Source organism: Cherax quadricarinatus, chromosome 56, assembly GCF_038502225.1.
Source record: "Cherax quadricarinatus isolate ZL_2023a chromosome 56, ASM3850222v1, whole genome shotgun sequence".
NCBI classification, from domain to species: Eukaryota; Metazoa; Arthropoda; class Malacostraca; order Decapoda; family Parastacidae; genus Cherax; species Cherax quadricarinatus.
Genome location: NC_091347.1, coordinates 28,391,617 through 28,419,422, shown reverse-complemented (window position 1 = coordinate 28,419,422; position 27,806 = coordinate 28,391,617). Strand labels below are relative to the sequence as shown.

Genomic DNA, 27,806 nt, shown 5'->3' with positions numbered 1-27,806 from the left:
ATTACACATCCCTGTCTAAGACCTACTTTTACCGGGAAATATTCTCCCTCTCTTCTACACACCCTAACCTGAGCCTCACTATCCTCATAAAAGCTCTTTACAGCATTTAGTAACTTACCACCTATTCCATAAACTTGCAACATCTGCCACATTGCTCCTCTATCCACTCTATCATATGCCTTTTCTAAATCCATAAATGCAATAAAAACTTCCCTACCTTTATCTAAATACTGTTCACATAAATGCTTCAATGTAAACACTTGATCTACACATCCCCTACCCACTCTGAAGCCTCCTTGCTCATCCGCAATTCTACATTCTGTCTTACCTCTAATTCTTTCAATTATAACTCTACCGTATACTTTTCCTGGTATAATCAATAAACTTATTCCTCTATAATTTTTACAATCTCTTTTGTCCCCTTTCCCTTTATATAAAGGGACTATACATGCTCTCTGCCAATCCCTAGGTACCTTCCCCTCTTTCATACATTTATTAAACAAAAGTACCAACAACTCCAACACTATATCCCCCCCTGCTTTTAACATTTCTGTCATGATCCCATCAGCTCCAGCTGCTTTACCCCCTTTCATTCTACGTAATGCCTCACGTACCTCCACCACACTTACATTCTGCTCTTCTTCACTCCTAAAAGATGGTATACCTCCCTGGCCAGTGCATGAAATTACCGCCTCCCTTTCTTCCTCAACATTTAAAAGTTCCTCAAAATATTCTCGCCATCTACCTAATACCTCCCTCTCCCCATCTACTAACTCCCCTACTCTGTTTTTAACGGACAAATCCATACTTTCCCTAGGCTTTCTTAACTTGTTTAACTCCAAAATTTTTTCTTATTTTCATTAAAATTTCTTGACAGTGCCTCTCCCACTCTTTCATCTGCTCTCCTTTTGCACTCTCTCACCACTCTGTTCACCTTTCTTTTACTCTCCATATACTCTGCTCTTCTTATAACACTTCTGCTTTGTAAAAACCTCTCGTAAGCTACCTTTTTCTCTTTTATCACACCCTTTACTTCATCATTCCACCAATCACTCCTCTTTCCTCCTGCCCCCACCCTCCTATAACCACAAACTTCTGCCCCACATTCTAATACTGCATTTTTAAAACTATTCCAACCCTCTTCAACCCCCCCACTACTCATCTTTGCACTAGCCCACCTTTCTGCCAATAGTCGCTTATATCTCGCCCGAACTTCCTCCTCCCTTAGTTTATACACTTTCACCTCCCTCTTACTTGTTGTTGCCACCTTCCTCTTTTCCCATCTACCTCTTACTCTAACTGTAGCTACAACTAAATAATGATCTGATATATCAGTTGCCCCTCTATAAACATGTACATCCTGGAGCCTACCCATCAACCTTTTATCCACCAATACATAATCTAACAAACTACTTTCATTACGTGCTACATCATACCTTGTATATTTATTTATCCTCTTTTTCATAAAATATGTATTACTTATTACCAAATTTCTTTCTACACATAGCTCAATTAAAGGCTCCCCATTTACATTTACCCCTGGCACCCCAAATTTACCTACTACTCCCTCCATAACATTTTTACCCACTTTAGCATTGAAATCCCCAACCACCATTACTCTCACACTTGATTCAAAACTCCCCATGCATTCACTCAACATTTCCCAGAATCTCTCTCTCTCCTCTACACTTCTCTCTTCTCCAGGTGCATATACGCTTACTATAACCCACTTTTCACATCCAATCTTTATTTTACTCCACATAATCCTTGAATTTATGCATTTGTAGTCCCTCTTTTCCTGCCATAGCTTATCCTTCAACATTATTGCTACTCCTTCTTTAGCTCTAACTCTATTTGAAACCCCTGACCTAATCCCATTTATTCCTCTCCATTGAAACTCTCCCAACCCCTTCAGCTTTGTTTCACTTAAAGCCAGGACATCCAGTTTCTTCTCATTCATAACATCCACAATCATCTCTTTCTTATCATTTGCACAACATCCACGCACATTCAGACTTCCCACTTTGACAATTTTCTTCTTCTTATTCTTTTTAGTAATCTTTACAGGAAAAGGGGTTACTAGCCCATTGTTCCCGGCATTTTAGTTGACTTTTACAACACGCATGGCTTACGGAGGAAAGATTCTTATTCCACTTCCCCATGGATATAAAAGGAAAAGTAATAAGACCAAGAATTATTAAGATAAAATCAAAGAAAACTCAGATGAGTGTGTATAAATAAACATGTACATGTATGTGTAGTGTGACCTAAGTGTAAGTAGAAGTAGCAAGACATACCTGTAATCTTGCATATTTATGAGACAGACAAAAGACACCAGCAATCCTACCATCATGTACAACAATTACAGGCTTTTGTTTTACACTCACTTGGCAGGACGGTAGTACCTCCCTGGGTGAAGCATATATGTGAACAGTATTTAGATAAAGGTAGGGAAGTTTTTATTGCATTTATGGATTTAGAAAAGGCATATGATAGAGTGGATAGAGGAGCAATGTGGCAGATGTTGCAAGTATATGGAATAGGTGGTAAGTTATTAAATGCTGTAAAGAGTTTTTATGAGGATAGTGAGGCTCAGGTTAGGGCGTGTAGAAGAGAGGGAGACTACTTCCCGGTAAAAGTAGGTCTTAGACAGGGATGTGTAATGTCACCATGGTTGTTTAATATATTTATAGATGGGGTTGTAAAGGAAGTAAATGCTAGGGTGTTTGGGAGAGGGGTGGGATTAAATTTTGGGGAATCAAATTCAAAATGGGAATTGACACAGTTACTTTTTGCTGATGATACTGTGCTTATGGGAGATTCTAAAGAAAAATTGCAAAGGTTAGTGGATGAGTTTGGGAATGTGTGTAAAGGTAGAAAGTTGAAAGTGAACATAGAAAAGAGTAAGGTGATGAGGGTATCTAATGATTTAGATAAAGAAAAATTGGATATCAAATTGGGGAGGAGGAGTATGGAAGAAGTGAATGTTTTCAGATACTTGGGAGTTGACGTGTCGGCGGATGGATTTATGAAGGATGAGGTTAATCATAGAATTGATGAGGGAAAAAAAGGTGAGTGGTGCGTTGAGGTATATGTGGAGTCAAAAAACGTTATCTATGGAGGCAAAGAAGGGAATGTATGAAAGTATAGTAGTACCAACACTCTTATATGGGTGTGAAGCTTGGGTGGTAAATGCAGCAGCGAGGAGACGGTTGGAGGCAGTGGAGATGTCCTGTTTAAGGGCAATGTGTGGTGTAAATATTATGCAGAAAATTCAGAGTGTGGAAATTAGGAAAAGGTTAATAAAAGTATTAGTCAGAGAGCAGAAGAGGGGTTGTTGAGGTGCTTTGGTCATTTAGAGAGAATGGATCAAAGTAGAATGACATGGAAAGCACATAAATCTATAGGGGAAGGAAGGCGGGGTAGGGGTCGTCCTCGAAAGGGTTGGAGAGAGGGGGTAAAGGAGGTTTTGTGGGCAAGGGGCTTGGACTTCCAGCAAGCATGCATGAGCGTGTTAGATAGGAGTGAATGGAGACAAATGGTACTTGGGACCTGACGATCTGTTGGAGTGTGAGCAGGGTAATATTTAGTGAAGGGATTCAGGGAAACCGGTTATTTTCATATAGTCGGTCTTGAGTCCTGGAAATGGGAAGTACAATGCCTGCACTTTAACCCTTTGAGGGTTTCGGACGTACTAGTACGGCTTACGACCCAGGGTTTTTGACGTACTAGTACGCCTAAATTCTAGCGCCCTCAAATCTAGTGGGAGAAAGCTGGTAGGCCTTCATATGAAAGAATGGGTCTATGTGGTCAGTGTGCACAGTCTAAAAAAAATCCTGCAGCACACAGTGCATAATGAGAAAAAGAAAACTTTGACCCTTTTTTTGGAATAAAACAGCGACTTGGCACTGTATTTTCGTATGGTATTTATTGTTGTATTCTAGTTTTCTTGGTCTCATTTTATAGAATGGAAGACATGTTACAGAAATTGAGATGATTTTGACTGGTTTTACAATGAAAGGTACCTTGAAATTGAGCTCAAAGTAGCAGAAATGTTCGATTTTTACCAAATTTCAAAAGTAAACAAATCGTGCCAAGCGTGCAATACACGTCAACTGGTGAGTCTAATATTCTTTCACAAGTGCACCAATAATATTTATACCATTTTTTACACTAATGCAGTAGTCTGCATAACAGTAAATCTTATATTTTTTGTGAGAATAAAAATTCAAAGTGGAAAGCAAAAGAATATAAGAGGGGCCTTGAGACGTGAGTAATGACCAGAGGAAATGTCATTTTAGTGCCAGGAATGTCTTTCTTGTTTATTCTGGACCCTATTCGGAAATTGGCATCTTTTGAAATTTGTGTGAAATTGGCAAAATTGCTAAATTCTGACCACTGTACTGGATAGTTGAATTTCATAAATGGGTGGTTTCTTGCACCCATTCGATAAAAAAAATGGAGTTCTAGCGAAATATTCATGTTTTTTGTCGACTAGTACAGTGGAATTGGCCTAAAATGGGGCTCAAAGTGGGCAAAATCGCCGATGCGTAAACATCGCCAAGACCGCTAACTTTGCGAGAGCATAATTCCGTAAGTTTTCCATCAAATTTCAAACTTTTGGTGTCCTTATGATCGGGAAAAGATTCTCTATCTTTTCATAAGAGAAAATAATTTTTTTTTTTTTTAAATTTGGCCGACCCTGAGAACGAGTTTCGGAGAGGGCCTGTCGACCCTCAAAGGGTTAAAGGAGGGGTTTGGGATATTGGCAGTTTTCGAGGGATATGTTGTGTATCTTTATATGTGTATGCTTCTAAACTGTTGTATTCTGAGCACCTCTGCAAAAACAGTGATAATGTGTGAGTGTGGTGAAAGTGTTGAATGATGATGAAAGTATTTTCTTTTTGGGGATTTTCTTTCTTTTTTGGGTCACCCTGCCTCGGTGGGAGACGGCTGACTTGTTGAAAAAAAAAAAAAAAATTTACAACAATATGGTCTTGTTACTGTGTAACTGCAGAATAGATCTTACCTTATCAGAAATACTGTTGTTTTCCAGAAGACTTTTCTTAATGTGTTCAAACTCTGCAATTAATTCTTTTTTCCCAGTTTTCTGTGAAGCAGTTTCTGCTGTCAACACCTGGAAATGCAAGTGTAAGTGAAAATTATAATTTAAAATGAAAAGCTTTGGTTAAGTAATGTACACAATAATTATAATTATAACTAAGTGCTAAACCCACAAGGGTCAAACAGCATAAACACAGTAAAATACCTTAACCCTTTGAGGGTCCGTCCCGTAGATCTACGGCTTTACGTTCAGGGTCCAAACCGTAGATCTACGTCATGAGCTCAGCTCACTCTGATAAACTGTGAGTGGTACATTTGGGCCTAGATATGAGAGAATACATCTATGTGGTATGTGTGCACCACATAAAACAGATCCTGCAGCACGCTGTGTATAATGAGAGAAAAAACTGAAATCATGATTTTTCGATTAAAACAGCGACTTTGCAGTGTTTTTTCGTATGTTTTTTATAGTTCTATTTGCGATTTCTTGGTCTCATTTGATAGAATGGAAGACATATTACAGAAATAGAGATGATTTTGATTGGTTTTGCACTGGAAATGGCTTGAAACTGAGCTCAAAGTAGCAGAAATGTTAAATTTTTGCCGATATTCAAGAGTAAACAAACGACCTCACACGTCTAATACATGCCAGCTGGTGGGTCTAATATGCATTCACAAATATGGTGATGATATTTATACCATTATTACAGTATTGCATAACAGTAAATCTTCTATTTTTTGGTGTGAATAAAAATTCATTATGTGAATAAAAAATCAAAATGGAATTTATTTGTAAAGCCTCAAAACGTAACTAATGAACAGAGGAAATGTTAGTTTAGTTCCAGGAATACCTACATTGTTTATTCTGGACCTTATTTTGAAATTGGAATATTTTGAACTTTGTGTTAAATTGGCCAAATTAACAATTTCCGATCACTTTAATTTGTAGTTGAAACAGTTGACTTGGCGATTTCTTGTGCTCAATCGATAGAATAGAAGTAATACTAGTGAAATAGCTAAGAATTTGGTTGACTGGAATAATGTAATTGGCCTAAAATGGGAGTCAAAGTCGGCAAAATCGCCGATTCGTAAATATCGCTGACACATCAAAATTCGCGAGAGCATAATTTCGTCAATTTTCCATCAAATTTCGTACTTTTTGTTTTATTACCTTCACAAAAACATTCTCTACCATTTCATAAGAAAAAATAACAAATTTTTTTTTTTGAAAATTCTTGGACCCTGAAGGGGTTAAATAATGAATTTCTTTTTTTCCCTTCATCTCTATCTTCATATATCTTAATTCACCCTCTTAATTTGTCTATTGTATTGTTATTCTGATTATATACTACTGCATTATCATATATTGAGGAGGAAGCACTACAACCATAGCATATAGCCCAAGAAGGCAGTTTGGTTTGATCCAAGGAGGAGGAGAAGTCCAATAAATTGGATCAAAATAAAGCTCTGTTAAGGGGATACTACTGAATTATAATCATGCATTATTACTACCTCTATATATCTAAAATGCAAAACATATTTTTCAAAGCCTCATTTCATTTAATCTAACCCCTCAAGGCAGGTTCCCTGATGGTGGTGAGGGGCTCTTGATCTATGGAATTGGATCTGTGCTCTGGTTCCAATACCTTCCATCCCCCCCCCACATGCACTGTATAATCCTACAGGTTCAGCGCTCTCCCATGATTATAATAATCATTTAATCTCAGGTTGTATGACCCTTGTAGGTTTAGGGCTTGGTTTTTATGTATAATTTAATCTCAGAATCCAAAATACTATATTAAAAACAGAGAGATCATTCCAGGTTAAGATTCAGTAGACACTGAATGATGTAAGGTGGCAAAGTTAGTACACAACTTACTGCTTCTTCTACAATGTAAAAATCTCCTGATGATCTGCTGGTGGCAGGAAGATCTATCTGTATCAGTGAGCGCAAGAGAGGAAGTGCATCCTCAATCCGGTCAAGCTCACACAAAGCAATTACCTACAGAAAAACAATTTAAAAAAGTATCAAAAATCAAGCATCTAAAGAGAAACATATGGATAAAAAAGTATTTTAGGAAATGAACTTTCAGAAGTAAGTACAGTATAACCATGAATATAGGTACAAGTATAGTCATAGCTCTATTGAATCCAAATTGGTGGGCCCAAAACCTAATCTTGTATTTGACAGTCTTCATACCTATTCTTTCTGATACACTTCTGTAACACAACTGCTAGTAGTTGTGTATATAAAATAATGTTTTTTGGTAAGCTGCAGAAATGCTTGCACCAAGATCTACTTTTTTCAACACATCTACATAATTTTCTGCTATACAGAAAATTAATGGATTTCCTAAAACCTGCTTCACTGTCTCCACTTGACATAATTAAACACCTTTAATAATGAAATTTCTCATCACAATCACCAGCAAGCAAAACAGATGTAGAATTAAGATTCTCATCACAATTTACTCATAATTACATTAAAATGTATGCAAAAATGGCTGAGGCTCTCTGGTTAACATGTCAACAAACACTAGTCAAACTGGGATGCATAATAATAATATTTATTTCTACAAGTACATGATACAGCTTATACAGACCTAGTTGACATCAATGACATGCTATATAAAAAGCCCCTGGTTATGCAGAGCATTTCAGGTAAATTAGATCAATTTTGTCCCCAGGATGTGACCCACACCAGTAAGCTAACATGCAGGTACCTATTTACTGCTAGGTGAGCAGGGACAGCAAGTGTCTTAAGGAAACACACCCAATGTTTCCACCTGTACCAGGGATCGAACCATGGACCTCAATGTTTGAGTTGAGCATACTATCAACTAAACTACAGGACACTTTGAGAAGCAACAAAAAAGCAGGGTACCAGCTCAGATAATAGAGGGTTTTATATTTAAAGACACACACACATAGGAGCCAGTGAATTGCTAATCAGGAGCTTTCAATTTATAGGAAATTGAAAAAAATGCTGTCAATAACACTTATTTTTTTAACACTAGCCATCTCCCATTGAGGTGGAGCGAATTGCCCCTCCAAAAAATTAATAGTCATTGTCACTCTATCAATTGCTGCCTTGCCAGAAGCTTGCTGACATCACAGGTCATACGATTATCCGAACTGTAATATCCTCACAGGTGCAGGCACCTGTGAGGGTATTACAAGTCTGGCTAACCAGTTTCCTCGAAACCCTTCATAAATGTTGCCGTACTCATGCTCCAACAGAACATCAAATCATGAAAACCACTATCCTCCACTCAGATCTAACATGCTTACACAAATCTGTTGGGTTTTCCAGTTCCTAGCATTCAAACTTCCTTTACCTTCTACTTTTATCCTTTCCTAGGATGACTCTTACCCCTCCTTCCTCCCACCAAAGATTTATATACAGTACCCTCTTAGTCACCTTATTCAGTTCCATCCTCTCTAAATTCCCAAACTACCTTAACTCCTCTTCAGCCCTCTGAATTATATTTTTGGTAACCACACCATCTTCTAATGTCTGCACTCCAAATTCTCTGCATAATACCCACAACACATACATTGCTTCCAAACATAACATCCTCACTGCCTCCAGGAACCTCTCTTCAAGGACATATATTAATAGATAAAAATATAGATAAAGTGGAAAAGTTTATAACTGAGATATAACAATAGCAGGCAGTAGTTTTTAACCCTTTGACTGTCGAAGGGCCCAATCCTGAAGTTGCTCCTGGTGTCGCAAAATATTAAAAAAAAAAAAAAATTATTTTTTCTTATGAAATGATAGAGAATCTTTTCCCGATTGTAAAGACACCAAAAAAACGAAATTTGATGGAAAACTGACGGAATTACGCTCTCGCGAAGTTAGCGACTTCGGCGATATTTAAAAATCGGCAATTTCGCCCACTTTGAGCCCTATTTTCGGCTAATTCCGTTATTCCAGTCAACCAAACTCATAACTATTTCTTCAGAACTCTATTTTTTGTATCGATTGAGCACAAGAAACTGCCCATTTACCGATTTCAACTACCCAATAACATGGTCAGAAATTTGCAATTTGGCCAATTTCACGAAAATTAAAAAATACGACAATTTCAAAATAAGGTCCAGAATGAACAATGCAGACATTCCTGGCTCTAAAATAAGATTTTCTTTGTTCATCAGTCATGTCTCCAGGTCCCTGTGATATTACTCTTGCTTTTTATTTTGAAATTTTATTCAAACAAAAAATAGAAGATTTACTGTTATGCAGACTACTGCAATACTGTAATAATTGTAAAAATTACATCAACCCATTCATGACTGCGTATGTAGAATGGCTATTTGGACATTTATTGGACAATGACATCATTTGTTTACTTTTGAACATCGGCAAAAATCAAACATTTCCTGTACTTTGTGCTCCATTTCCAGGTTCTTTTTATAGTAAAATTAATCAAAATCACCTCCATTTCTATAATATAGTTTCCATTCTATCAAATGAGACCATGAAAACGAGAATACAACCACAAATACTATACGAAAATAGACCACAAAGTCGGCATTTTAATTAAAAAAAACGGTCGGAGTTTTTTTTTTCTCATTATGCACTGCGTGCTCCAGGATTTTTTTTATGTGGTGCACACTGACCACACAGACCCATTCTCTCACATGTGGGCCTACTAGCTTTCTCCTGCCTGATTTGAAGCCGCTAGAATTTATGAGTATATATACGTCAAACACGGTACCTCACAAACGTATATATACGGCCGCGACAGTCAAAGGGTTAAAATGAACTAAGAAATACATATGGGGAAAATAAGTGGAATGGCATATGTATGCAAAATATGAGTTTGTAGAAATGGCTGAAGATGCAAAGTGTGGGACTGCAGAGTGGGAATAAAGAAATAATCCATTGTGGTTTAGATATGTTGAGCAAATGCCTGATGGTTTGCTTCAGAGGTATATTGTACAAGAGGAAAATATAGGGGTACAGTACTTCACAGCAAAAGAAGTAGACACTTATAATTGAAAAGTTTAAGAGGGGAAAAAAAAAGTCTTGATTATACACCATATTTAGATGGGGTTTGATATGTCAGGAAACAGGAAAGTATCTCCTGACAAAGAACTCTGTCACATGATGACCCCTTAGGATGGGGAAGCATTAAATATACAGTCAAAATCCACGAAGTACAGATATAGCAGGGCCCTGCTTATACATCAGTTTAGGTTCCAGGCTACTGCTGTAAAGTGAATCATAGCCCTTTTTCACTTTCAAATGCATATAAAAGCCTGATAACGAGTTTATACTATCATGTACAGTACACACATTACTTCCCTTAAAATATTTTCATCCTTAGCTTATAGTAAGTGGTGAATATATTGTAGGAAATCCAATAAATGAAGATTTTTTTTTTTTCAACAAACCGGCCATATCCCACTGAGGCAGGGTGGCCCAAAAAGAAAAGAAAAACGAAAGTTTCTCTTTTCAAATTTAGTAATTTATATGGGAGAAAGGGTTACTAGCCCCTTGCTCCCGGCATTTTAGTCGCCTCTCACAACATGCATGGCTTACGGAGGAAGAATTCTGTTCCACTTCCCCATGGAGATAAGAGGAAATAAACAAGAACAAGAACTAGAAAGAAAATAGCAGAAAACCCAGAGGGGTGTGTGTGTATATATATGCTTGTACATGTATGTGTAGTGTGACCTAAATGTAAGTAGAAGTAGCAAGACGTACCTGAAATCTTGCATGTTTATGAGACAGAAAAAAGGACACCAGCAATCCTACCATCATGTAAAACAATTACAGGCTTTCGTTTTACACTTCCTTGGCAGGACGGTAGTACCTCCCTGGGCAGTTGCTGTCTACCAACCTACTACGTACCTAGAATAAATGAAGATATTGTGTATAATTGAAAACTGTTGTACACATGTATTAGCAAAATGCCGTAAAGCGAAGTGCTGTGGAGCAGGGCCCTCCCTTAAAATATTTTCATCCTTAGCTTATAGTAAGTGGTGAATATATTGTAGGAAATCTAATAAATGAAGATATTGTGTATACAGTGGACCCCCGCCTTACGATATTAATCCATACCCGAGAGCTCATCGTAAGCCGAAATTATCGTTAGCCGAATTAATTTTCCCCATAAGAAATAATGGAAATCAAATTAATTCGTTCCTGACACCCCAAAGTATGAAAATTTTTTTTTTTTTACCACATGAAATATTAGTTTTAATACACACAAACTGAAGAAGACATGCACAATTACTACTCTACTAAGAATAGAATACATGACACTTACCTTTATTGAAGACCTGGTGATGATTGATGGGATGGGAGGAGGAGAGAGTGTGGAAGTTATTGGTTAGAAGGGGAATTCCCTTCCATTAGGACTTGAGGTAGCAAGTCCTTTTCCAGGGTTACTTCCCTTCTTCTTTTAATGCCACTAGGACCAGCTTGAGAGTCACTGGGCCTCTGTCGCACAACAAATCTGTCCATAGAGCTCTGTACCTCCCGTTCCTTTAAGACTTTCCTAAAATGGGCCATAACATTGTCATTGTATAGGTTGCCAACATGGCTTGCAGTAGCTGTGTCAGGGTGATTTTCACCCATAAAGGTTTGCAGGTCAGCCCACTTTGCACACATTTCCTTAAACTCTTTTTTCAATTTCATACTAATTCTCGCCCTTTTTACCACAGGGATGGCACTAGAAGCTTTCTTGGGATCCATGGTGACTTATTTTGCAGTTACAAGCACTAAAAATACTGGGATAATGTGAAATGTACCGAATTTATGCGTAGATGCGACTGCACTGGCTGGCTTGTAAACACTGGCGCTGAGGCCACATGTGGGACGCGTCCCAGACGAATCACGTAAGGCGAGTTTTTTATCGTGAGGCGAGGCAAAATTTTTGCCTTCAAATGCTTCGTATGGCGGATTTAACGTAACGCAATGCGTTCGTAAGGCGGGGGTCCACTGTAATTGAAAACTGTTGTATTAGCAAAATGCAGTAAAGCGAAGCGCTGTACAGCAGGGCCCTCCTGTACAATTACAGAAACAACAAAAAAAACTTACTTTCATAGAGCAAATTGAAATGTGAGTAACAGAATCTGCTCTCAACAACAGTTCCAAAGCAATATGAGGCTGGTTTTGTTTCAGGGCGAGTGCTGCTGCAAACATGATGATGCGGCGGTTGATAAATAAGCCATATTCCTCAGCACTATCAAACAGGTTCAGCACCTTCATCAAGCTATCTTGTGTATTCTGTAAAGAGAAAACTATTTATGATTTCTTACTGAATTTTTAGCAATATAAAAAAAGATGTGTCAAGACTTTTTTGGTCAAGCTGTGTTTGTACCTTCAGGAAACATGCTTTGATGCTATTGATACTTCTAGTTCCAAGAAATTTAACACAAAATTAAATTGATTTATAGTACTACAGACTGTTGCGTATCTTTATATGTATATGCTTCTAAACTGTTGTATTCTGGGCACCTCTGCAAAAATAGTTATTATGTGTGAGTGAGGTGAAAGTATTGAATGATAATGAAAGTATTTTCTTTTTGGGGATTTTCTTTCTTTTTGGGTCACCCTGCCTCGGTGGGAGACTGCCGATTTGTTAAAAAAAAAAAGGAGAATACATGCTCTTTATTAGTAAATTATAAAAGTTGCTGAATGTGTTGGTCATCAAGGGTTTCACATAAGTGTACATGACAATGTATGCATGTTTTTGAACATACAATGTTTTAATATCTTTTTTGATATGCTTTCTACAGTATGATAATGCTAATCTGCAGCTCATCCAGTGTATGAGGGTGATTTAAATTTGCTGTATTCTTAAAAAAAAAAACAGAAAAAGAAATGAAATTCTGTAATGTAAACACCATTCATGTACTTAATAATGGATAAAACAGAAGGAAAATCAATAGGTTACAATAATATAACCATTACCCATAAGTTGGAATTTTTTTTTTGAGTATCCTGTATAGCATTAAACTAATAAAAGCTGAGCAGTGTTAAAACCTTATCAATTAATATTAATATAGTAGATTATAGATTATTCTAGGTAGTAGGTTGGTAGACAGCATCCGCCCAGGGAGGTACCACCGTCCTGCCAAGTGAGTGTAAAACGGAAGCGTGTAATTGTTTTACATGATGGTAGGATTGCTGGTGTCCATTTTTCTGTCTCATAAACATGCAAGGTTTCAGGTACGTCTTGCTACTTCTACTTGCACTTAGGTCACACTACACATACATGTACAAGCATATATATATATACACACACCCCTCTGGGTTTTCTTCTATTTTCTTACTAGTTCTTGTTCTTGTTTATTTCGTCTTATCTCCATAGGGAAGTGGAACAGAATTATTCCTCCATAAGTTATGCATGTTGTAAGAGGCGACTAAAATGCCAGTAGCAAGGGGTTAGTTAGTTAGTTTAATATGTTTATTATGCACCCCATACCCATCCTGTGGGCGGTAGTCAAAAGATTACAGAGGTACATAATTGGTCCAGGGACTGGACTCCAAAGTTTTGATAGCTGAGCAAGTTACAAAGGTAATGAACTAGATCTGGTCATAATCATGACCAAGTTACAAAGGTAATGAGCTCCAGGTAGAGCTGGTCACACTCATGAATAATTGCAAAGGTAATGAATCATAAACACATTAATCATGAGAATTTACAAAGGTAATGAGCTCCAGGTAGAGCTGGTCACAATCATGACAAGTTTCAAAGGTAATGAATGATAAACACGTTATCACATGATTACAATCATAGACAAATTACAGAGTAATGAGCAGTAAACAAACATAGCAGGGAATTCATCCATTGCCCCAACAACAGATGTTGCTAGGTGCCTGTCTCTCCTCGGTAGACAGCCATTGCAAACAGCAGCAAGTTGCCCTGGGATCTGCTGCTTGCACGAGCACCATCGACCCTCCCCAAGAGGTCCAAGAAGCCAGTGACTCCGTTAGCAGCCCGATGAAGAGCTCCCCTAGGGACATGTCAGCGTCCTGGTGGACGCCAAGTTGATTGAAGATCCCAGGCCCTCGTGTGCACGGATGTTGAAGCTTGAGGAACTGAGTACACACTGCCTGTGGCACACCTGACAGCTGCCTCGCGGTCGAACTCCACGATGCTGTCCCTGTAGTGGAAGTTCCTGTGAGCCCGGCACTCCCTGCAGTGCCATCGCTGACATCGTGGGTTAGGGGAGAAGTACCCTCTACTGATGGGGTGGCGCTGGGAGTTGGGTGGGTGAGGCGGGGGAGACGCGCAGGTGTTGAGGCGTTATGAAAGGGTCACTGTTTACTACATACGCCCTCCCCCTCCCCCCAGCGGAGAGGGGGGGAGGCGCTGACTGGTCCTGACTCAACAACACCAAATCCTCTGAAACTGCACAACACTTCAACTATTTACGCTGAAACGATGCACTGGGATGTCCGTTCGCTGCTCTGGTATCTTCTCCAAGCATTCACACTGAGTTCTGTTAAGTAGGGACCTGGTCAGCCTCTTTGACCAGGAGCTATCCTTGAAAATCCCGCAGCTAGCCCGCTACACAACCTGCCGTGTCGGCCATGTTGAGCCCTGTCTCCTGTATAAATTACTAAATTTAGAGAGAAACTTTTCTTTTTCTTTTTGGGCCACCCTGCCTTGGTGGGATACGGCCAGTTTGTTGAAAGAAAAGATTATAGATTATCTGGTGATTGGTCATTTGGTACTTAATACTCTCTGGTAGTCTTGTTTAATACACTACCTAAATAGATAATGTTAAAATGCAATATGAAACAAAAGGGGACCATAAAAAAAATGATGTGTTCAGTTGGTATGGTTGAAAAAAAAAAAAGAACATGTCTGCTGCTGAGGTGTGTAAATACATCTTTTATTAACTCGTATGCTAACCTGAAATTTGAGTCATAATTTACTCAGTACGTCAGAATTAATTGTTACAGAAAAGTGTATTTTTTTTTTCAAGTACAGCTTATTAAAAAATCAAGTATGTTGCAAAAATAATGAATGTGCATGCTGTTCAACTGTCACCAGCTCATCAATGGCATTCAAAATATATAGGTATTTTGAGCATCTTGAAAAAATAAGTAATTATTTTTTCAAAAAAGTAATTATTTTTAAAGCATAATTAAAATATCAAGCACACTACACAACTGATGCAAGTGCATGCTGTTCAATTCTTGCAAATGTGTTCTGTGGCTAAAATTCCTTACCTATTTGCTTAATTCTGATTTTAGATTTAAAATCAGCATACAGTACTTGAATTAATCAGTAGCAAATTGGTTGTCATCAAATGAAATCAATGATTCACTGCATTATACTCACCTGTTTGCAGTTGCAGGGGTCAATTGTTAGATCCTGTTCCTGCCTCTTAACTTGCTATTTTTCAGATTCACTCCCTCTTAGCCTCGTGGACCCTCTTGTACCTGCTCTTAAAACTATGTATGGAGCCTACCTCCACCAGTGATCATTCCTCTTCCTGCCTACTCTGAGACTGAAGAAATACTTCCTAAAATCCCTGTGGCTCATTGGTGCCTTCAACTTTCAAAGATGTTTTCAAGTTGCATTTCTCACTTCTCAAACAGTTTATTCCTGTCCATCTTATCAATTCCCGAGTATTATTGTTGTTATTGGTGTGACTTTGTAAATGGTCCAAGTCAGACCGAAATATTGTCGTAAGCTCCTCTCTTCTATGTGCGGGTTATTTGTGTATCGTTCCAGTCATGGTACTGTGCCTTTTTGTTCATTTATTTAATAACATGCCCCCTTGTTCTTCTGTCCCCCGATGCCATTATGTCCAATTCCATTAGCCTATTCTAGTAGCTCATGCCCCTTACCTCAGGAACAAGCTTTGTTGCACACCTCTGCACATTTTCCAGTTTCTTAACTTGCTTTCTCGAACAAACTTTTTGTAATTTACGTGTAATAAAATATTGTTCAACACAATAGAAAGCCGCTAGCATGCTGTGCATTTTGGTGCAGGTTCCATATTAGTACTACGTACCACAACAATGTATGTATATATGTATTTTATATCAAATAAACAAACAAATAAAAATAAATACAAATAAGGGAAAAATATAAAAATATATAATAATATAAAAAATTTATAAAATACATGTATAACAATATTTTATTTATTTTTACTTCCAATGAATGTAGAAAAACATTCATGACTATGAATGTAACTTGTATTAAAACTTTCGATAACCTCCATTAATGGCTTTTAATACCTTTTATATATACTTACCAATTTGTAGAAAGTGGCTACAGCAATGGTGAAGCAATTCTTGGGGTATTTTACTCCAGCAATTCGTTTTTCTTGCACTAGTTCAAACACATCCAATACATCTTCGTATTTCTCACTTTTATATAACAAGTCCATTGCTATGTGGTATGATATCATCTGATCAAAAAACCCATCCAACTCCTTGGTCTTTAATGCCTGAAAAAAATGTTTATACAATTTATGGAAAAGAATTTACTGTAAGCACCAATTCAACTCACAGAACTCCATGAAGAGTCTAATACCAAGCACACAAATAAACAGTATGGTTCACTAAGATTCAGCTCAAGCTAACCTCCCAATATGTAGTTACTTGATTTTAATTTTAATAGCAGATGAACAAAGTCTGCATCAAATGTAACACTTGCTTAACATTCCTTTGTAGGTTTTCCTGTTGACTGCCTTATCAGCAAGTCTATTTATTGTTGCTTGCTGTCCATATATACACATCAAATAATTTTTTATCTTACTTTATGTTACAGATGTGTTCCAGGCCCATTGTAGCTGTATTAATCTGTCCATTTAACTTTGTTTACCATTACTTAATTTTTAGTCCCTTATATATTTTCTCCTTTATTTTAGCTTTATATAACTACCCTAGTTCATATATTCACAATTGTTAAAATAATCAAGGTGCTATACTCAGCTGCTTAAGTGTAATAAGTTCACAATTTTGCCATTATATTCCAAAGCTCATTTATTTGATTACCACTTTATTGTTCACCACAACTTATATTAGTCCCTTTTATATTGTTTTCCCTAATTCTAACTTTAAAGAATTACCTTTAAAGTACTACCTACTATCATATTAGTCCCTTTTATATTGTCTCCTTTATTTTAGCTTTAAAAAAAAAACTACCTTAGCTCATTATTTTTACATTTGTTAAATAATTCAGGTGCTATTTTTTAGCTTTAGACTATTTACTTTGTTTTATACTTAATTCTAACTATAGATTCACTACAAATCTTATGATTACAAGCATTGATCCTGATACCAACCTCTTATTTAATGACTTAAATGAATCAAACAGTTAATGTAATTACTACACAGCAGAACAATCAAAGGCACTTCTCAGAGCCAACAACAACATAACTGTCTTTAACTACAATATCAGATCTTTAAGCAAGCATTACGATGACCTCATAGCATTACTAAATTCCTTGCATGCCAGTATGTCCATCATTACACTAACTGAAACCTGGCTAAAGCCTGATACTACAGATGTCTATGCCATTCCTGGTTACACAGCCATACACAACTGTAGGCCAGACCAACAAGGGGGTGGCACAGCTATATACTACTCAGACCAACTAGAATGTATCACTAATACTTGCACAAGGGATGAACATGGGGAATATATAATAGCTAAATTCAAATCCAAATATACCTACAAAAACCTCTCACATTGATAAACATCTACAGAGTTCTACAGTCAAACATTAGCCAATTTAGTCAAAACCTAGGAAGTATGATAACTGATGCACGCATGAACAAAGATCATTTACTATTCTCAGGTGACTTCAATATAAATCTCCTGCAAGACCAGGACCCACACGTTACTGAATTCACAAACACAATGAGTAACTGCATGTTGCTACCAACAGTAACAAAACCTACAAGAGTTACGGAGACTGGTGTTTCCCTACTTGACCACATCTGGACCAACACAATATCCCCCTTTAAAATCAGGCATAATTACAGATAATACCACAGACCACTACCCTACTTTCCTCATAACAACTCTTGGTAAATTACCCCAAGACACTACTAAAGTCACCTTCAGACTTCACAATGAGGCAGCCATTAATAACTTCGCAACAGCAGTAACAAACATTGACTGGCACACTGAGCTAGAAATCTATACAGATATTGACGAATGTATTAATAATTTTCTAAAAAAGACCCAATACCTCTATAACAAGCACTGCCCTAAAAAAACTAAACAGATGACAGCTAAGAGACTGAACAGTCCCTGGCTAACACCCAGCATTCTCAAATCCATAAATACAAAACACCGATATGAAAAACAGTACAGAATGGGTCACATAACCAGAGACCAAACAAAACGTTACTCGTCAATCCTAACCAGCCTGATAAGAAGGGCAAAAAAATTGTATTATAAGAACAGATTATCCAACTTACGAGGTGGGAATCGGCCAGTGTGATAATAAAATAATAATAATAAAAATAAAAAAAACCTGGAAAACCCTATCAGAAATTCTAGGAACAGAAAAGATATCACGAAATAGCAAAATAAAATTAGCAAAATCAGATGAACCCCAACTCCCACCAACAGAAACAGCAAACAGACTCAATGATTTCTTCTCCACTATAGGACAAAACCTTGCCAATAAAATCCCAAGCTCAGATACCCCACCAAATGACTACCTCACTGGCAACTACCCGAACACACTGTTCCTAGCTCCGACTAACCCATACGAAGTCTCCCTTATTATCAACGCACTAAAAAACAAGGCAGGAGATTTAAATACCTTAACACCCTTTATAAGAACATAAGAAAGGAGGAACACTGCAGGAGGCCTGCTGGCCCATACAAGTGCTATCACCAATCATTGCAACACTCTTTAACAAATCCATTGAATCCTCCACCTTCCCTACAGTTCTCAAAATAGCAAGGGTCACCCTGATCCATAAAGGAGGAGACCAAACAGAGTTGAATAACTATAGGCCAATATCCAACTTACACCCTCTCTCAAAAATCTTCGAAAAATTAATTCATAAACGAATCTACTCCTACCTCATCTCCCAAAACATACTCAACCCCTGCCAATTTGGATTCAGGCCTAATAAAAATACTAATGATGCTATTATACACATGCTAGAACATATATACACTGCAATAGAGAAAAAAGAAGTCCCACTGGGAATCTTCATTGACTTATGTAAAGCTTTTGATACAGTTGACCATGACTTGCTCCACATAAAATTGTCACACTATGGTATAAGAGGGCACTCCCTCAATTACCTCAAGTCATACCTCAGCAACAGAAGCCAATATGTGTACGCAAATGGAGCAAACTCTTCCGCACAACCAATTACAGTTGGTGTCCCACAGGGAAGTGTCCTTGGCCCTCTTCTCTTTCTCCTATATATAAATGACCTACCAAATGCTTCGCAATTACTCAAACCCACACTATTTGCAGATGACACTACATACGTCTTCTCTCGCCCGAGCCCAGTCACGCTAGCCAATACTGTAAATACCGAATTACAAAAAATATCTACCTGGATGAGGACTAACAAACTTACACTAAACATTGACAAAACCTACTTCATTCAGTTTGGTAACAGAGCCACAGATGTCCCTCTTAACATAATGATAAACGGATCACCTATCACAAAGCTAACAGAGGGAAAATTCTTAGGAATCCACCTTGATAATAGACTTAAATTTCATACACACATACAACAAATTTCTAAGAAAATTTCCAAGACCGTAGGCATACTATCGAAGATACGGTACTATGGCCCTATATCACTCTCTTATTTACCCCTATCTCACCTATGGAATTTGTGCATGGGGCTCAACAACAATTAACCATCTCAGACCACTAATTACCCAACAAAAGGCTGCAGTCAGAATGATAACAAATTCCCACTACAGGCAGCACACTCCACCAATATTCAAAACACTAAACCTACTCACCATACAAAACATCCATACTTATTACTGCACCTATTACATACATAGAACACTTAACTCTGATATTAACCCTCCCCTCAAACATCTCCTTGCCAACCTCAACAGAACACATGACCATAACACAAGGCACAGATCACTCTTTGATGTTCCTCGTGTCCATCTCACGCTATGCAAAAACTCAATGCTCATAAAAGGCCCTAAAATCTGGAATTCATTACCTGTAAATATAAAAGAAACACTACCTGTTTATAAATTCAAGTCTCTTCTCAAAGATCACTTACTCACCCAAAACCAAATAAATACTGAATAACTGAACCTTATAAATTGTATATCTTAAATGTTTCTCACAATTATATCACATAAATGTTAAACCTAAGACCCAATCTAACTTTGTTTTTTTTTAAATACACTACCTAACAGAATACTCCATTCTACTGAATGTACAGCAATGCATGCAACCATATGACCTGTCTTTGTAATACTCATTTGTGCTTTATTGTTATCTGTTTACAATAATGTTTTATCACTGATTACATCATTGCTTAGTTAATCTTAAGTTAATTTTAAGCCAGCCCATAATGCTATGCATACAAGTGGCTTTGGCATGCTGCTCTTACCTGTATTTTTTTGTACCTCTGTATGTATGCTCAAATAATATCATTATTACTATTAATATTATTACTGCATAATAGGAGCCTTTATACACTTTACAAACCACAATGATTGTGTACAACATTTGACAGAAATGGAACATAGCATACGTATATAATTGTCAAAACAATGAAAGCCTAATTTAAGTTCAGGCGGGCCCCACTCATACAGCGGGTTAGGTTCCATGCTACTGCTGCAAAGCAAAAATTACTGTAAAGTGAAAAAAAAAAAGCCTTTTTCTGTCAAATGGATGTAAAAGCCTAAAAACATTTTTATGCTCTCATATATTCAGTGAGCAATTGAGCTAGGCCTAGAAAATGCATATACAGTGGAACCTCAAAAATCGAACTGCTCCCAACTCAATCAATTATGTAAGTGTATATTTGTAAGTACTTTTATAAGTGTATTTTTGAGGGTCTGAAATGGACTAATCTAATTTACATTATTCCTTATGGGAATAAATTCGTTGAGTAGCGGCACCTGAACAGCCTTCTGGACCGAAGAAAGTTCGATATTTGAGGTTCCACTGTACAGTACACACAAAACTTTAAAATATTTTCATCCTTAGCTTATAGTGAGTGGTGAATATTTTATTCTGAATAAATGAAGAATGGGTAAAACTGAAAACTACTGCATTTGCAAAACACTGTAAAGTGGGGCTTACTTGTACAGTGGACCCCCGCATAACGATTACCTCCGAATGCGACCAATTATGTAAGTGTATTTATTTAAGTGCGCTTGTACGTGTATGTTTGGGGGTCTGAAATGGACTAATCTACTTCACAATATTCCTTATGGGAACAAATTCAGTCAGTACTGGCACCTGAACATACTTCTGGAGTGAAAAAATATCGTTAACCGGGGGTCCACTGTATTAGTGAACAAGAATGATTTGTATAGAATAAAACTGCTACAACACAAAACAAATGACAGCATGCAGCTGATGCATCTGAGACTTTTTCTTCTGAAAGATAATTAATGAATAATCCACAGGCTTTTTGGTACACATAATATATATCTATGCTCAATAATAACCCACATGCAGATATAAACTCGAAATATTAATTGGTCTGTATATACCAATCCCCTTCTGAGATCCTCTTCAGCAGAGGATCCCAAAAGATGATCAAAATACAGTGGAACCTCTACTTGCGAGTTTAATCCGTTCCATGACTTTGCTTGCAACTGGATTTGCTCGTTTGCAGAGTCAATTTTCCTTATTTAAATTAACTGAAATTAAATTAATCTGTTCCAGTGGAATTCTGTACTTCAATAATTTCACTAATATCAACTCTAGGGCTTATTTATCTATCTCACTTCATCTAATATGACATAATAAACACTATAAATAACACAGAAACCTGATATCTATTCTAAAATGAATAAAATATGTAATTCATGTAGTGGTACAGGCGGTGTCGGTGGTGGACGAGAGTTTGTCTGGAGACCGAACAAAATACTTCTTGAATAATTTCGCTAATATCACCTATACGGCTTATTTATCTATCACAGTTCATCTAATATGACATAACAAACAATATAAATAACACAGAAACCTGATATATACTCTAGAATGAATAAAATATGTCATTATATATATGGCAGCGGCGGCAACCGACGAGAGTTTGTCTGGAGACAGGACAAAATACTCCTTGAATATTTCGCTATCATCAACTCTACGGTTTATTTATCTATCACAGTTCATCTAATATGAAATAATAAACAATATAAATAACATAGAAACCTGATATATACTCCAGAATGCATAAAATATGTCATTATGTAACAGGTGGAGGCGGCCACAACCGCTCCCTCTTTGTGGTAAACACTGCCATCTGGTGACGGCCTTTTGAAGTCGTCTATCATTATAATTACATGTATTATTATATATGTATTATTATTATGTATATTATTATTATTATTATTATTATTATTATTATCATTATTCTTGTATTATATTATTATACTATTATTTTTATAAGTATTATTATTATACATATGATTATTATTATTATTATTATGTTAAGAAGCATCTTTCCATCATACACTGTCCAAGTTTCAATAAGATAGTCCAACAAACAAATGAGATACAATTCCCTAGATCAAGAGCTAGAGCCCCTCACCAGCGTCTGCTCGCTTATGGAAATTTTGCTCGTGTATGGAAGCAAAAAATGGACCCATCGACTGCTTGTATTTTGAAAAACTCGCACGTGGATACGCTTGCAAGTAGAGGTTCCACTGTATACAGATCAATTAATCAGAAAATTAACTGATCTGTATACGTATTTCAATCCCCATTTGGGATCCTCTGCTGAAGAGGATCCCAGAAGGGGATTGATATATAGACCAATTAATCTTCTGAGTGTCTGTCTCCATGTGGGTTATTACTGAGCATTGACAAGTGTTCATTACACTTTAGTTATCCATCTATTCCCACATTTAACTGATAAAATGCAATGAATTTTTGTTATTAAATACTTACTGCTAAAGCTGCATCAGGCTGGTTTAGGTAATGATACATTCGCATTACCACTGGGCCGAACACATATGCTCCAAAACGAAGACCCTGATACTGCTGATTGAACCTGCAAGGTATATAATATATAACACTCCCAAAACGATATGACAAATATGAAGATGTTTATAAACAAAGACTTGGACCTGGTATTGTTGCACCACACCACATGGTGTCTTCAGTTGGAATAAGTAGATATGCTTTAGACACACTTTTCTCTCTGCTCAGTCCACCTGATGAGGCCACAGAATAATGTGTAATGACACTGGACCCGAGTCTTTGTACCTTTCAAGGTACATACTGTGAAACCGTTGTGCATTTTTTGAAAAGCATAAGGTTATGCAAGGACTTTCAGGCAGGTTAAAACTAGAACTTAATGGAGTAGTACTACTTAATTCTAATACAGCTGATGGGAGCTTATTGGGATTTTCAAGTCAATACAGTTTGGGTATCAGGAGATAACTATTAAATATTTAAAGTGACAGTATCAAATACGAAGAAGGAACAAGTATAATAAAGTACAGTACTGTTTAATGTTGATTGTAAATTTAATTGTAAATGGAAGTACAGTGGAACCTCTGCTTACGAGTTTAATCCATTCCGTGACCTAGCTCGTAACCCAATCTGCTCACATGCTGAGTCAATTTTCCTCATTTAAACTAACTAAAATGCCATTAATCCTTTCCAGCAGAATTCTTGCTCTCGAGAGGCAGGACAAAAATACTTCAATACGACACTAATATCAACTCTACAGGTTATTTATCTATCACAGTTCATCTAATATGACATAATGAACAATATAATTAACATAGAAACATGATATATACTCTAGCATGAATAAAATAGGCCATAATATGGTGAGTGGTGGCAGCGGCATCCAGTCCCTCTCCAGCTCTGAGTATATCTTCCCATGCTTTTATTATAAGAGAAAACAGAGTGTTTGTGAGGCTAACTGCACTAGTTTCATAAATAAGAAATATTGTATAAAAACATAATAGAGAATGTAAAGAAATAAAGTACATAGTTTTGTAAAGTGTACGTATGCTGGCTACTTGCTACTAGCTCCTACTGCCACCCCCTTGCTTGTTTATCTATGTTTTCATGCTGTATTTCCATGGACATCATCATCTTTTTCTTCTCAGCACTGTCCTTTGCACTTACTTTCTTAGGACCCATGGTTAGAAAAAAGAAATTTGGCAATAATAACACGAGAAATGCTTCCACAACGACAAACACATTGCACAGCTCAGCTGATATTGTGGCATTGGCTGTGCCACCTAGTGGCGATGTTCTGAAACTCACTCATTATTATTATTATTATTATTATTATTATTATTATTAATTTAGGGAACTGGATCACAGATCCAATTCTCTAGATCAAGAGCCCCTCACCAGCATCAAGGAACCTCCCTTGAGGGAGAAACTTGCAACCAGAATTTTGGCTCATATCCAGGAGCAAAAAATGACCAGGCAAAGGCTTGTATCTTGAAAAACTCACATGGTCGGGCACTCGTAAACAGAGGTTCTGCTGTATAGTGATGATATTCAGTGCATAAAGTTGAATATTGATGAGAATTTATAAATAGTAATTTACATTAGATACACATGTATAGTATTAACACATTTTTAACATAAAAGCTCAGTCTACATAGATTTTGAATCAATGATCAAGAGATGCTTTTAAACCATAATTTTGGGAATCATGGCAAATACGTACTTTTAAATTATCTGTAGGTTAGAGAGACAACAGATGGAGTCAAGTGTTAAGGTAAGATCATTAGTAGAATGGATGGGAAATCTCAGTTGATGTAGCCAAGTGGTGTCAAATATGAAATAATAGAGGAAGTTCTAAATGGCATGTAAAAAGATTTTTCCATAATAATACTGTACAGTACAGTACTCTTTTTAACCTACAATCTTACACCCTATTATTTCCAGTAGTTTTTACATTCCCTCTTTGATTTCTGTCACTTACTATACTCAAACTCACGTGTACTTTGTAAACATTCAACTGTACATTCTCTCTGCCTGTCCAATCCTCTTAGGTACTATAATCATTATTATATCTACCATTACCTTTATTCCATTTTTGCAACACACAGGCCATCTCTTCCCAAGATAGGGTGACCCAAAAAAGGGAGAAAACACATTCACCATCTTTCTTTCAACTGTTGTCCTGCCAGAGGTGTGCTGAAATCACAGTTCAGATTCTCCTCTGAACTTCAACATCCTCACCTCTCCTTCAAAGCATAGGCACTATCTTCCACCTCCAGGACTCAAGTCTGTTATTTTGTTATTTTGCTCACACTCCAACAGCATATCAAGCCATAAAAATTACTTGCCACCACTCTGATCTAATGAACTCAAACAAGACTGCAGAACGGTCAATCCCCTAACACAAAACTTCCTTTACCCCACCCTCTAGCTCTTCCTGGGATGACCCCTACCTCTCCATACCCTCTTAGTCATATTATTCTGGTATTATAAACCCATACATTACAGTAAGCAGATTATGCCTTCCAACATGCTTAGCTGCACTTTCAAACTTATTTCTGCCCTTGTCAATACTCCTGCCAGTTATCTATCTTGAAGATTTTTTGGGTATCCCACATTCATCCTGCAATCTTGGCAAAAGTTACTGCATATACATGCTATACTTTGAATGATGTACTCTATTCAAGCTCTTCATCTATCCATTTTCTTTACACTGGTTCCTTTAATCAAATATTACTGCTTATCTCTTTTATCTGTATTTGCCTTTAAGTTCCTTAAGTCATTTCCACCAATCTCTAGAGCAACTGCTGTCTCATACTCCAGTCATCAGTTTTTACAAGCATTGCCATTAATCATATCCCCTCTATCCTCTCCCACAAAAGTTAAAAGCCCTCCTCCTCCTCCTTCCCAAATGTGAAAACCAATGTGCAAACATACAATCTAATGTTACTTAAGCTTCAAGGGCAAACCAACTGGCCACACCACTACTGGGGTCTCCTAGGTCCTACAATATTTAGTGAAAGTTTTTGCTCTTTTATCATTATACTCTCAAACCCTTCCCTATTATTATTATAACGAAAAAGAAGCACTAAACCTACAAGAGTCATACAGCGCAACCCTTCCCTAACTTTTTTCTATTTTAACTCTCATAAGCTTCTTTCAAATATATACAGACAGTGAATCAGCTTTATATTTTCCTCATTTTCCACAAATATCATTCTAATTGTAGAACTATTAAACAGTGCAAGGCACAACTTTGAACCCCAACATGACACTGTTTTGTATTTATATAGTTAACTAATATTTCGTTCCAGAAGGCTGTTTTAGTGCTGTTACCGAATGAATTTGTTCCCATAAGGAATAATGCAAATTAGATTAGTCTGTTTCAGACCCCCAAAAATACACTTACAAAAGCACTTACAAAAATACACTTACGTAATTGTTCGAGTTGGGAGCTGTTCGAAACTCGAGGTACCACTGTATACGTATTTATTTTTTAAACACAATGGCCATTTTTCACCAAGGCAGAGCAACCCAAAGGAGGACATGTTCACCAACACAATTTAAAAGATCCACCAAAATGCAACATCCCCAAAGATACCAAATAACCACATACTGGAAGTTCATTAACAATTTCAATTCTATGGATAGACTGAAAATTAGACATACATTTTGACTTTCTATTTTTTAACCTTACTGAACTACTTACTTCTTTGCCATTTCTAAAACCAGAGAAAGATCTTTCTCTGTCGCCTCTGCTAGAAATACAGCACTCTTAAGATCTTCTGTGAATACCATGACATTATCATTAGAATGCATCAGCTTATCCATTTTTTCTTTAAATTTTTCTTTCTTATTGGTAAACTGAATCTCAGTCTTCTGTCTCAGGGATACAAAGTTTTCAAGTCCCATTGAAGCTGGAGCATATAGGTGACGTGAACCTGGAAAGTCGAAGAAGGAAACCAGGTCAAACTACAGTAATGGAATTTGGTATGCAGGAATGAGTGACAACTTTTAGTTTTAAAATATTATTGAGAAATATATAGTGCAAAGGCTACAGAAAGGGAGGAGAGTGATTTCTTGTATGAAAATAACTAATTTGGATCTCTCTCCTAGTATATCTGCTTTTACATAGTTAAGATACTTAACACTTTTTTAACTTTTATATATAAATATTATCGCAAGGACCCCAATGGAAATGTCGCTCTGACTTTTCTCTGGGTTATCCTAGGTTCTGTACACATATGTATGATTATGTAATTGTGTATACCTGAATAAATTTACTAATTTGCAGCATAAAAATGGCACAATAATCAAACATGAAATCCTCATTGTGATAAAAAAGAAAAAGAGGGTATATTGTAGTTTTATTATTTGAACAAACATATTAACACTGCATTTTATCCTGGGTTAATAATCAAAATCTTCTACAGGAAGACTTTAACATAATTTTATTTAAAAAAAAAGGCATAAAAGATGCAAGCTTTGTGAAAAAGGCTATAACATGCACTGTATCTATATATAATGTCCCCAAATAGATGATAAAATACACTATATGAAAATTAAACTAAACTAACAGTTTTAACTTCATGTTCTCTACCAATGTTGGTTGATATTAACAAAAATATTTACCCCATTAACTA

At 36.8% G+C, this 27,806-nt stretch overlaps 1 protein-coding gene across 1 annotated transcript in view; it reads right to left on the bottom strand.

Moving 5' to 3' along the window:
• LOC128700723 (pentatricopeptide repeat-containing protein 2, mitochondrial) overlaps positions 1 to 27,806 on the bottom strand; it is a 32,968-nt gene that overhangs the window by 4,822 nt on the left and 340 nt on the right. Inside the window, exons 2-7 of the mRNA XM_053794075.2 lie at positions 26,873 to 27,104; positions 23,137 to 23,239; positions 16,303 to 16,497; positions 12,119 to 12,307; positions 6,944 to 7,066; positions 5,030 to 5,137 (exon numbers count right to left, since the gene is read on the bottom strand). Of these exons, the coding sequence (XP_053650050.1) occupies positions 5,030 to 5,137; positions 6,944 to 7,066; positions 12,119 to 12,307; positions 16,303 to 16,497; positions 23,137 to 23,239; positions 26,873 to 27,104 (950 nt within the window). The remainder of the gene's footprint in view (positions 1 to 5,029; positions 5,138 to 6,943; positions 7,067 to 12,118; positions 12,308 to 16,302; positions 16,498 to 23,136; positions 23,240 to 26,872; positions 27,105 to 27,806) is intronic.